Genomic DNA, 13,684 nt, shown 5'->3' on the forward strand with positions numbered 1-13,684 from the left:
CTCCAGAACTTCCCATGTTTAGATCTCCTTAATGGTGCGCTGAATGTAGTTGAGCCAAATTACGGTTTGAGTGTCGTTGAAAGTGAACGCCAGATATGGTTGTTTCTTACCAACCACAGTTATCATTGTGGCTTGAAAAGCGAAAAACTCTCCCAGCAATTTACAGCCACATTGCTTTGAGAGCCTATTTGTCAACCTATTAACTGAAATGTTCCAACAGCCTACCATATGTGAGCAATGAGAGCTGTCAAAGGGGCTGATTGATAGAGCCTGAGCTGAGCTAGAGGCTGGAGTTATTCAAGAAGTCGTGTTTTGGGAGCGCGCCACGTGTATTTTTCTTGCTAATTTGAGCAAAGCGATGACATGGCTTAAGTGTCTTTGAATTGGGATGGATCTCTGAATGGGGAATCATGGTGAAACGTGAGAGAGAGCGTATCCCGTTTCGAGAGAAGCAACAACGTGGCCTATTGTTGTATTTCAAAGCAATTACATTTTGCAAAGAAGAATGGTTTTTACTGCCTTGTTGTGACTAAGAACACAATATGAGGCAGCCTGGCTTCAGATTATTCATCTTGCCTTGTCCAGATCTGAAAGTCAGGTATTTAACTACATCATCTCAGTCATTTTATTTATTTTTCTTTTTTTTGGGGTTGCACCATAAAACGGATGTGTAGTTTGGGTTTATAATTAGCTAGAACTAATTAACTCTAAATTAACCTTGATTTTCCTTCTAGTGTAGTCTCAGTTCAATTTATGTCACCAATGACCAATGTTGATCAATGTTTTTAATCTACAATGGCTGTTGGTAGTTTGTCTTTTGTTTATAGCGACCAATTCCCAAAGCCATTCTGATTTTTGTTAGGCGACTAAAATAACTGCACATAAAGACTCATCCATCAACCGGAACAATGAAAAGAAGTTTGGACTCATAAATCCTTTGATGGATTTTATAAGTAAAGTTTTCCTGGCCTCTGCTTATGGCCCACTTTGACACGGGGACTCATCTGTCTGGCTCATGCCAGAAAACAGGACCTTGGCTGACGCTTCAAGTTTGAAAGGGTTGACTTTGCTACTCACTCCCACAGGCCCTGTTATGCCAATGGAAAGTTCTTCAACCATGCATGGAGGGGAATGTGCTGCAGATGATTTGGTGTGTGCATGACTGTAAGAGTTTATGTAAGGGAACAAATATGAGCATAGATATTGTCTTTTGTGGTATGGTGAATATTGTCCAGCATCTTGTATCTCCGAACAAAATATGGAGGATTATATGATATTATATGTTGGCATGTAAAAATGTGCCAGCCATAAATCAAATATAGTTCCCTACTAACTCGCCTTACTAAATGTACAGAGCAAGAGATTGTTAACCTATTGTTGTAAGCCCTGTTACTCTTTTCTTCACTATTTTATCTTAATGTGAAGCGCATTGAAAAGGCTCACTCCCAAGGTCTGCCTCCAGTACTCCTTGGGGTGGCTCCAACGGTGTGGGAAGTCTATTGTCATACGGTAACAAGTCCTTTGTGTGACATTTTCCTTGGCGTTGACATTCAGAGGGGAATAGCAAGATGGTCCTGCAGACGCCACTTTCTGTGACATGTGAAGGGAAAAGGTATTAAGAATGGGAGCCAAGGTATTTGAACGTGCACAAGGAAGGACATTTGCACAGTACGTGACAAGGACACGCTATAGTGGGGAGGCTCTTTCATATTTCACGATAGTATTATGCTATAACCACGGGTAGCATAATAATCATTTGTAGCCACCGTTGTCAAAAGACGTAGCATCGTTGTTAAAATCAAACGGAACGCATCCGTCATATATCGGCTTTGTCGATGCGTCGTTTGGCAAGCGGTAAACATCATATACTGATTTTTATTTATTTTTTTTGCTCTTTATTGTAGATGAATCAGAGGGAAACCGAGGTAAGGAACAAAGTGTGTGCCGTGGCTCTGACGGATTCGGCTCACAGCATGTGGCTGCAGGAGACCAGTAAAAGCACACAGGACTGGATGCAGCAGGTAAAACACAGAGCAGTCATAACATTAGGAACCCCTTTACGTTATCATCAGATAGAAAATAATGTTCATTTCATTTTATGTCCAATATGAGCCTCCCACTTTTTAGATCCCTTGCTGTGTGTGTTGGTTTGACTCGTTGAAAATCAAGGTTGCGCTGTCCCGCTTGTCTTGCATTTCCTATTTTTGATCTATCCAAGGGATGTACGGGACGGAGTATAATTGAGACGTTAAACGATTTTCTATTTGTGTTGATTACCCAGAACGGTAGAACCAAAATCGCCGTCTTTTGTCCACCAGGAGGAAAGAGACTGGCAAAAATAATTTTCTTGTACTCATTAACCTAGTAATTGATCAAATATGTTTTTTTTTCCCCTGCATTGCAACTTTTGTTTTTTTCATGCTGAAAACCACGTCACGCTAAATATCTTTCATCTTAGCACGCCAAATAGCTTACATCTTAGTTGATAGTGCATGATAGGTTCATCCTCAAATTTGTCCCAAACGACCTTACTTTTTCTGAATAGCGTTACTTCATCTATGTAACCACAGGGTCACAGCGGTTCTGGTCCGAGGTGGTTTTACCATCATTCCATTTAATCTCATAGGCACAAACAAGCACACACAGAGATGCCAAAAGTGACCCACCCCTCTCAGGTGCACTGCATTAACAAGCCCATCACAGTGTTGGCATTGCTCACTGTGATCAGACACACACGCGCACAGATGGTGCTTCACACCACAGAGTGAAGCTAGCAGTGACCCTTGCTAATGCTCGAGGTGGTGTATAAATATGGGTGCCCACAGCAGTGGGTGCATGTGAGGTCGGGGCACCCCAGCAGTACACTGCTCTGTTCTCCTCGGACAGAGATAATACCCTGCCTCTGAGGTCAGAGAGGTCGCCGGATGGTGAGGAGTAGAGGGGAGTAAAAAAGGAGGCGATGGGATTTAGAGATCAGCGCCCGCTGGGTTGGGTTGTATGGACCAAATGGTTCAGATGAGGGCCAAATGACGTCACCGCCAACACAATTTCAAGTGAATAGCATGGAGAAAGTACAAACAAAGGTTGAGGATCTCGAGACCAAAAATTCAAATTTCTTTAAAGAGAAGAACGGATGAATATCTGACCGGTAGGATGCAGATGGACTAGAGGAGATGAAGAGATGGATGTGGAGAAAGATGAGTAGTTCACTGAACATTACTGTGTGTGAGAGAGGGAAATGTGAATGATGGCGTACAGCTGGCAGCCTGTCACAGTCTCCAAGGTGTCTCCTGTCACAGTGCTGGCCTGCTGTCACACTCTAGTGGCCTGCCTAGAGCTTATACAAACACACACACACACACACGGTACACTACTGTATCATCATGAATAAACCATCCTAATCCATAGAAAGCCAGTCGAGAAGATGAGAACGGGTTGGACAAGAGAGCAAGACGGGCAACTTTCTGGGAAGTTAAGTTGGTGGCTGACAGCTGTTTTATGGCTTTGGAGACTTTTTGTACAGTTTGTGCACAGTTTCCAGCTCGCATCTCAGTCGAGTCGGCTTGCGAAGAGACTGAATCAATAAAATAGTGGCAGGTGTATTCGCACACGCAATTGTATACAAGCTACACAGGTTTGTTTATCTTGAGCTCGGGATCAATACAACAGCACGCTGTGATGTGATTCATTAGCGAGATAATTACGTGACTTAATTGTTTGGTCACTTCGGTGCAAAGGTAAACCTGTGTTGACGCATCGTACGAGAAGAACGCTCCAAGTGTTGATGAAGAGCAGTCAATCAAATGTTCTTGTTGTGAACGGATCGGGAACAAACAACTGCTGGTCCTTTATTAGTCTCTGGCTATTTATAGAAGAACAGTATGTCTAGGTTGAGGCAACTCATCCTTTCTACTCCGATCATAACATTGCATCAGAGGGGAACCGTCATGCATCTGATAGTTCCGGACTGTCTGATTGGGTGCTATTGATTGGTGGGTTGGCGTGACTTGAAGCGACAATGCTATTTGTTTAGGACGCATGCAATGTTTTTGTCACGGCTCTCAAATCCCAGCCGGCAGGCTTTGCTTTTATGTGGCGCTTGGTCTCCCGCAGCACTGTGTGCACATTTGTAGCCTTGACAAATCTTTTCCGACCTGGCGGTAATGGTCAAGGTGAAGGGAGAAGGAGTCGAGGAGCCTCGCTGCTTTCCCTTCCCTCCCATTCCAGTGCGGGTCTTTTTTTTCCCCGCCCGCATTTAGTTTAAATTCATGTTTATTTCCCTGCATTGGCTCGCTACAAATCTCACATGAGCCTATTGCTTTTATTTTAATAACAGTAATTTCTGCACACACGTCCCAATGGAATTTCTGCATGTTGATATTTGCAGAGGATTTGTGTACACGGGGCAGATGTTTCATCATAATCACCTCCGTCACCAGTTTCTATATTTGTCGCTAAGCTTGAATTAAATATATCGTCGGTGGGACAAAAGAGAAGAAACGCACGTCAAAACAGGCAGTAAGAGAAAATATTTGTTTTGATGGAGCTCCCATCAACAACAGATGGGTCAAATTAGCCTTCGGCTAACATCGTGTTTTGTGTTTTAATATCGGTACAGAAAAATGAAAACATATGAATAAAAAAATACGACGCAATTTTACAGGCGCACATGTAGTGTTTGTCCTGTTCGGGTGTTCGGGGTGGAGCTGAAGTGAGAGATGGCTCGTAAATGTGTCAGTCCGGGCCTTGGGAGTCAAGGTCGCTGAGTGCAAAAATGCAAACTAGCCGGGATGCTTTTGGAGACCCCCCACCATTCAACGAGGGTGACCCTCACTCGCAGCAGCAGACACACAAAGTTGTTGCACAACGTTGTAATGGGCCAGGGTGAAAGTAAACAAGAGCAGATAAGCAGTGATTCAGAAGGACGCCAGCTGCACGTTGTAATCTCTTTACATGTTGGCTTTCTTCTATTTAACTTTTATCTTATCAGGCCAATGTCTTCTCCGAGCATTCCTTCGCGGCCGCCCTCTTTCCCGGGCTTGAGCGCTCACACAAACACATGGTCTCCGACGAGGTAAAACAACCTTTGATATGTTGCCATCTCCCCAAAAAATAAAAACTCCCAAGCAGCTGAGCAAAGACTTGTTCAGCGTGACATTAGTGAAGCTAATCCAACGTAGCCAGTTGACTCCCTTCTCGATAAATTGTATTTATGACAGTTTTAATACCATCTACGGATATTTTAAAACAAACCTCCCTCAGTTCTGTTTTGTCTTTTGCGCACTCCTTCTACAATTTTGGCCGCTTCTCTCGTTCCGTTCCTGGCTTTCGCGTTCACATTTTTTAACTTAGCTGCTCTGAAAGGACATTTGAACATGTAAGCATCTGCAATATTCAATCAGAATTCATTATTTGTGTGAAACATATGTGACCAAGCATCATTATGTGTTTCAGATGTTTTGTTTTTTTATGTTTGACTTTATTGAAAATGTTGCAAGAGGCATCTGGAAGATGAAGCGAGCAAAAGTAGATAAAGAGCTCCACTCCTGTTTCTGACAATCGTGCTGTCAAACACTTTGGGGGTTTTGAGAGGCCTGCGTGTGTTTGCGGGGGGTTATGGGTCAGCAAACTAGGCAGACTCCCTCCCCCAGTGTACTCACTGATCCACCGTGGCACTGGGCCTCACCCCCCCCCCCCCCCACACACACTCACACACAAACAAACAGCAAGATGTCTAAGCAACATGTCACAGAGCTTTTAATTGCTTGTTCCTGTCTCTTTCTCTCCCCCCCTCCCCTTTCCTTCACTCATGCACTCTTCTCTCTCGCCCCCCCCCCTTTCCAGCTTGTCTTTGTTTTCTCGCATCTCCATTTTCTCCTCCATCTCCTTTTTTTTTTCTCCACGTCTTTTTTTTGTCATATCTCAATTTGCATCAAAGTGTTTTTTTTCTTTGAGACTGCACTCACTGGCCACTTCATTAGGTATGCCTGCACAGATCCATAATATTTATCGAAGACTTTTCTCAAGCTGATATGGACAGTTCTGTGGGATAGCACAAAGATGAACATTGCTGATTTGCTATGCTACACTTTTTTATTCCTTGGATTCATTACATTTTACAGTTATACCTAATGTGTGTGTGTGTGTGTGTGTGTGTGTCCTTGTAGCATTGTTGCAACTGGGTCTCAAGTCCAGAGCCTTTGGACACACCGCTGGACTCCATGCTGCCAGATTGCCCACGCGTTTCTGCAGGTACCATATCTAAATAAACCCACACAGTACAATATTGGGTATTTTCTTTTCTTTAATTGAGGGATCGCTTTCAGCACTGCAATGTAAATGTAAGATCATATTTCAAATTGAGTTCAGCCAAAGTGGATTTACCTTGGGTGTACAAAATGCATAAGGCAGTTTTGAGGTCCACTTTGGTTATTTACATTACAGGTAATGTGCAATCAAACGCTTTAGGTTGATCATAGCTCTTCTATTAGAGGACTGACTGATTTGGATCTTTACCAGAGAAACTCAAGCTGCGCCGTAATATCTAAGAAAGCAAATCCACGGTGTATTTCACTTCTTTCGGATTTTGTTTCTATTTCTATCCACACGCTGGCTTCCTCTTTCTTTTTCATCATCCGCTCTCTCGGCGACAACGCTTAATCCGCCCCCGTGGTGTTTGGCTTCCTGTCCTCGTGCCCTCTCTGCGGCGAGCTGGCCTTGGTGATGTCACAGCCATCATGAGAATGCATCCTTAATGTAGGATTAGAGACGAAAGCTGTAATCCTCGACATGACCATTGATAAGAGATGATGATTGCAAGTGTTGTTGGAAGACTGACATACATCGTAGAATTTGTGCAAAGGAGCTCAAAAGGCCATTCAAGCCTCACAAAGACTGGGAAGTCAGGAACCATAACTCTCAGTTGTATTTTTTGTTGGTTTCCAACCTCCCAGTGAATATGAAACATTTTCCCGTACATTCCATTGGGCCTTAATTCATTTTCCCCACGTGTTTGGGATCAATTCATTAGGGATCAATCAAAAGCCCTTTCGTTCTTGGCAGGTTTGCGTTGACTCCCATTTATGAGAGGGTGTGCACACTTATGCAACTGCTATCTCATTTTCCCTCTTAGATGAGAGACCGTTTTTGATCATTTTTCTTGGTGTCATATTTTTACATGGTAAAACCTGACATTTGACAGGGGGGTGTAGACTTTTATTGTTGGAACCCCACAGGTGCCTTGTCAGACATCTTTTGTCCCTGAATTAGGACATTGTGGTTTAGTCCCTCCATATCTCTTGTGCGTAATGCTCGTGAAAGTATAGGTCATTTTTCCAAACGCTCGGCATGTCACTGGATTCCTCTGGAATGGCCGCTATCTCATCTGGCCCACTAAAGCGGCGTGTTCCACATGGTGCTGCGTGGGTGGTACGTCTCCGCATCTAACAGTGAATCAGCAACTTCAAATGTCAGCTAGCCTTCGATTTATGGAACCCATCCAGTATTTCATGTTCAAATGTCACTTTAGCTCTGGGGTTTAATGCGTCTTGAAAGAGCAGCCGCCTTCTGAGTCCATATATGCCGCCCCCACTTTTCCAAACATGGCATGAACGGCGGTACGGTCGCAGCGCTAAACCATTTGACACCGCGACCATCTGTATGTGTACGCTATTGACTCGAGCTCTATTGACTTTAACCGAGCTGAAAGGAATCCCGGCACAGGCCTGTTAACAAAGCTGCCAACTCAGCTTGTCTCTGGTCTTTTGCTAGAAGCTTCGGATGTCAAAGGTTGACTCGGTGGTCTTTGTGTCCTTGGCAGCCCGGCAGGTTCGCAAGCGGCGGCAATTGTAGCGAGAGTCGCGGTAGAGCGGCAGAGGTGACGAGGTTGAGGGAAGGCTGTCAGGACGCCGTGGCCCGGCACTTCAATCAACAAACGCGCGGTCACCTCGTCGGCTGCCGTGAATTGTCCAGTCGGGGTTGCTATGCAAAGAGCATGCGGTGAGCTTGTGTGGAAGAAGTGGGGGTTGTCACTGTTCGCGCAATGTAGTTTCTTAGCGACAGAAAACGGCACTCAATCGCGACTGGCACACACACACACACACACACACACACACACACACACACACACACACACACACACACATCCACCTGTTCCCACTAGCAGTCGCTTGGAAAAAGTTGTATGCTCTCGAAATAATCGCACGACACCATAAAGACAGCTTTACAAAAACAAAATCAATGTTGCATTCGTTCAAAAGGAGAAATGTCATAAGACGAAGCTGCGTCTAGAAAGTAGGCCGGTTTGGTCGGGATTTAATGCCAAACTTTTTTTTTTTTTTTTAATCCTACAAAGTAGATATCTGCACCGTCTACGGCGGTAGGACTGCTTAGACAGGGAAAAGGAAGACAAGTCTTTGCCGCTTCTGCATCGGTTCTTCTCTTCCTCACTGGCTTCTTATGCCATACATCTCTCCTCTTCAACATCCATCGTGTGCTGCACCGATGATACGACGACTGTGTTCTCCATGCTTCACGACTTTTAGCTCAAGGGAACGGAGTTAGTCTATCGTGTTGCTACCCTGACGTGACACTCTGACCGTGCGTAGAATTTCCCGGAGAGGGACGGCTGAAGCATTTCTAACGCCGTTGTCCATTTCTAACCATTAAAACCTGGATCAGACTTCCTCATTCTTAAATGAAAGTATTCCCAGTTCATTATCGTTTTTGTCTGAATTGCAAAGCAATTTGTTCCCCATTAAGTTGTCTCGAGGAGATCGCCCAACCGAAATGTTTGCATATTTCCGTCATGCAAATTAAGTGGTATTACTATCCTTGCTGCTAAGCTGACATTAAAATCAGTTGGATAATGGGATGGCGTGAGGTAAGCTCCTCCAAAACTGTCACTTTGAGACAGGAAAGAGACTCAGGCATGCAAAGGGAAGGGGGCGGGGGGGACGTTGGCGATGATATACGCTAAGTGTGGCTAGATGGATGAATTTATATTTATATATAGTATATATCTATATGCCGATCCATTCACAACACACTTCCTGTGTCAGGTGATTACTCATTGTCCAAGCCGATTATCAATTACAAAGGCTTAGCTCTCTGTAGGTAAACACTGATTAATGGCTAACAAAAGTAAGTTAATATCTTACCTGTTTTGTAATTAACAAATAGGTGACATTACAGGCAACCTAACACAAGGCAGTAATTAAACTAAATGAGCCTTGGAGAGGTAATGTTTATTTTTTTACGGGACATGATTTCAGATTTCTTTCCAATATCTCCTATACAAAAACATAAATGAATTAAGTTGTGACCTGTTTTGGGCCACTAGACTAAAACTGGGAACCTCTACTCACACAAATACGGTAAATCTGTGTTGCACTTGAGGTTTGACGATAACCCTCACCTCCGTGAAACATCTTTTCGCTGTCGGCATCCCTTCCATACAAGCACACACACCGAGTGATGTTTGTGTGATGACTGACTCCAAGAGGAAACTCAAGCTCACTCAAATTAACCCCATCCACCTTCAACATCTGTGTTTTTGCAGCTTGCTAATGTGGAAATCCGCTCAATGCCCTTGGTAGGCCAGCTCATATTTTTACAAATGCCGCTCAGTGTTTTCGTAGCGCAAAACCGCGGCACGTCCGACAGGAAATAGACAGGTAAACTCTGGCGAACCGTACTTTGGCTCAGATTCACTGAGACAGGTTCAATTTAGGATGACGCAATAGTTTTGGAGATGCACCGTGTCCATTTTCAAGTCAGGCTCTTATTCCATCGGTGGTGACGCGGCAATCTGATCCATCATGTATGTTGCCTTTCTCATTGGAGCATTTCCTTTGAATCAAACACTTGTCCTCTTTGACGGCCTTCTTTGAATCCATTCTAGACAACTGTCCCTGTTTATTGATCAAGTTGAGCGCTTTGATATGGGGCCGACTCGTATCATCAGGATTATCAAAGATACGCCGCCACGGTCAATAGACGAGCCCTCGCTACATGGTCCGAGACAAAGGTGCTGCCATTTATTTGTCTTAGCAGACAAACGAGGAAGAAGAAGGTGATCGATATGTCGAGTTAATTATTCTTCAGGCATTTCAAGGCCGGATTTGAAATTCATTTTCAATTTATGCGGTTTTCTAATCTCCCCTAAGAAATCTTTATGTCACCTATTTTCTGAATAGATAAAGCACACTTACAATGTCATATATTATGTCGCGCGCACTTCGGTTTTTTTTCTTTGTGAGTTATGCCTTAACCTCCAGAGAAGTACTCAAAAAATAAATCTCATCAGAGGCACGCTAGCTATCACAAGGTTGGCCATATATTCAGTAATTGTGCCTGTCCTAGCTTTATGTTGCACGTGGCCATAAGAAGGACATTGCAGTACAAGAGCATCGTCTGTTGTGATTATGCTAAATACGAGGATGTCTGCAAAGCTCAATCTGCGCTCTTTACTTCAACTCTGCATTCCATAAATTATCCAAGGAGGCTTTTTATCCTATCATTCTTTCTTTTACCGTAAACATCATTTAGCAAGGGGAAGAAAGCAATGGGGCTAGCAAATCGGAAAAAAAAGCCTGCTGTGCCTAAATGAAAGTTCAACAAGGTTCAATGAAACACTTATACAATTTGCTGCAATATCGTGAGGTCTTATAATCTCATTATCATCTTAGTGCCAGATTTGCCCCTGAGGACTGTTCTGTATTCACTTTTATTAGCTCCTTAAGATTTGTCCATTCGTCCTTCGAGTAGCCTCCCCTCCACCAATGGCTGGGGCGCAATCTCTAGTAATTAACCCTGCTCCATCTTGTTTCTTTCCCTCTCTTTTATATTATGTGACTGCTTCAGTTTTTCCACCAAAGAGCCAAGAGAAATTTGTTTACACAATTCACCGTATTCCCACGTAGTTCAGGAAATATAATTTAACCATTTGTCATAGTCACACGAGACTTCCTTCATTTCCGATGGTCTTTCTTCTCTAAGGCCTAGCGAGCCCTTCTTTCTCGGAGAAGCTAAGGTCAGGTGGGGAAGCTAGCATACTGGATACAGTAAAGCAGGTCACAAATCCCCAAGCCTCTTAGCTCCTGTGGGTAGTGTCCATCCCTGGTCACACAGAGGGCATCCCCAGCTTAGTGCTTCACGGACATGGATCTCATTTGCCCATATGGCCTCTTCTCATTGAGTTGATATAGGCCGTAATCCGTCCAGCCTTTACCCCTGACCTATACATGCAGCAAACCACTTAGGAGAGGAAAACACGCATCTTTCAACACATTGGAATAAAGAAGATGAATGTTGGGAAATCTGTTTGTGTTGCTGGTATTTTAGTTCATCTTTTCATCTTTGTCTGTATATGGATGTGCAGTCAGTCAAGAAATGTCAAATGACTTAAGACTGTTTTAAAGTTCAATCCACGGGGTGAAATTAATCCAATAAACCCCCAGTGGGCCACCGCAAATCCTAATCACGGCGAGCATTCAACTTTGAAAAATCACCCTTATCCTAAAATCTCAAAGCCCTCATTAACAAGGTTGACAACAAGTTTCACAGTGCAACTGGTTCTCTGGAGATTTTATTCGGATTAAAAAAAACAAACGTTGAGAGTCATACATTTCAAGCATCTAAAATCTTGACCCTTTGATGTTTATAATCGTACAGGATACCTTTCGACGATGTATTGCCCTTTACGATAAAAAAACGATAAAACTTATATTTGATCGACTAATCGATTGGATGCAGGTGTGTGACTAGTGAAATATGCATGATCCCATTTTAGCCTATGTAAAGTGTTTCCCGTAGGTACAAACATAAGTTGAATTTAGTTAATGGGATCAAATAGATTAGTGTAGGAGAGGCTAATCTATTGACACGACAATGTCACTGTTAATGCTCGTAACTTGCTGGCGCCACGGCACTACGTCACTCTTTACCTTGAATCTTGCAGAGCAAAAGCGGAACACCAGACTATTCCCACCTTAGCGGCACAAAAAAAAAAAAATCCGGAAATATTTATATCTGTAGCTTTTGGGTATTACTCACAATTAACAATTTAAAAAAAAAAGTCAAATTTGTGTTAAAGAAGCCTGCTAAATTGACGTGAATTTAATGCCACGTTATTTGTATGGTTATGAGGTCATTACACAATAATTAGCTGCTCATTAGCTCATCCACACACACATTATATAGCCAACTGTTGTGACGATCCCTCGCTGTGATGTAACATCTGGAAAACAGTCAATTTGTGTGTGTGAGTCTTTAGAGCTGAAAGCCTCGTTGCCTCTTAAAATAAGCTTCTGTAAACTTCCCCATTTTCACAAATTAGGTTGTACTAAAATATACGGTCAGCATATTTCTGAGTGTACAAGACAAAAAAATCATGCAGCTAGTGCCAAAATATTCGTACCTCTCTTACCACTAGACTAAGACATCAACGAGTCCTCCTAATTAGCCTTAAATTATAATTGTTTCCTCGAGAGAAGTTCATCTTACTTTTAAATGCAATGATAAAAGTTTGAGTATATTTCAGCGGTGGTTTTGAGTCAGCAGCTGTGACCTCGCCGTATCCCGTGTGCCGCTTATTGACAGATATACTCTTTATTAACCAACCATCTCCTTGACAGGAGACAAACAGCTTGCGAAAAGCAACTCGTGCTAGTATTCGAAAAACATTGCAATTAGAGGATGATTTCTTCTCTTTTCCCCTCCTCCCCCACCGAATGCAACGCATAGTAGAGAGAGGCAAAGCAATAACATTGCTTGTTTGCGGTCTTGGAAGCAGCAATTATAAAGTGCTTGGAGAGTTGTTGTGCTTGTTGTGACTGTGAGTAATGAGCGAGGCTGCGCTGGCGTCTCGCTGAAATCTACGGCTCCTAATCCTCGACACTTGTCTCTGCCTTCTCCCGGTGTGTTTATCCACCGGCATCCCTCTGACCATCATCGACCTGTCACCGCTTTAGAAGGCCCGCCGTGACCTGTGACCTTTATCAGCTGACTTCACTGAAAATAGTCCACTAAGTCTTGAGCAATTTGCCTCGAGATGTATTTGAGTGGGTAGTTTGCAACAAAGTGCAATGATTCATGATATTGCACTAACATCGTGTTTTTGCTCACTCACATGTTGCCATAACAGTCTCTAAATAAGGTAAACAAAACAATTTAATAAAATAAGCAAATAAAAAAAAAATATATATATATATATATATATATATAAAAATATATATATATATATATATATATATATATATATATATATATATATATATATATATATATATATATATATATATATATATATATATATATATATATATATTTGTAAATATATAATACACATGCACAGGGCTCGTTTTATTATTTTGTTATGCCGTGGTTACAAAGTGCGCTATCTGGTTATCTTGCAGCTCACCCCCCTCTTCCCCTCCTCCTTCATGTTGTTCAGCCAGTATGTCGCCGATGGCAGGGCTCACATGTCAACGTGTACTCCCACACAAATGGCATGTGCGCACATATCTGCACGCGCATGGGTATGCTCAACGACAGGCCCTCCACATGTAGACCCACTTACAGATATGCCCTCCCTGATATGGGCGCGCTCACACGTTGGTCAACGTACGCTTAAGTTTGGACCGAGTGGCAGGCGATGCGAATTGGCCCTTCATAGTAAAAGTTG

At 42.9% G+C, this 13,684-nt stretch overlaps 1 protein-coding gene across 2 annotated transcripts in view; it reads left to right on the top strand.

Annotated features, from left to right (window-relative positions):
• arb2a (ARB2 cotranscriptional regulator A) overlaps positions 1 to 13,684 on the top strand; it is a 92,447-nt gene that overhangs the window by 61,508 nt on the left and 17,255 nt on the right. For both annotated transcript variants that reach the window (XM_085910448.1, XM_085910449.1), the window contains exons 9-10: positions 1,905 to 2,021; positions 6,168 to 6,252. In XM_085910448.1, the coding sequence (XP_085766574.1) occupies positions 1,905 to 2,021; positions 6,168 to 6,252 (202 nt within the window). The remainder of the gene's footprint in view (positions 1 to 1,904; positions 2,022 to 6,167; positions 6,253 to 13,684) is intronic.

The sequence above is a fragment of the Syngnathus leptorhynchus genome, chromosome 4 (genome assembly GCF_054491065.1).
Source record: "Syngnathus leptorhynchus isolate UIUO chromosome 4, UIUO_Slep, whole genome shotgun sequence".
Classification (NCBI taxonomy): Eukaryota; Metazoa; Chordata; class Actinopteri; order Syngnathiformes; family Syngnathidae; genus Syngnathus; species Syngnathus leptorhynchus.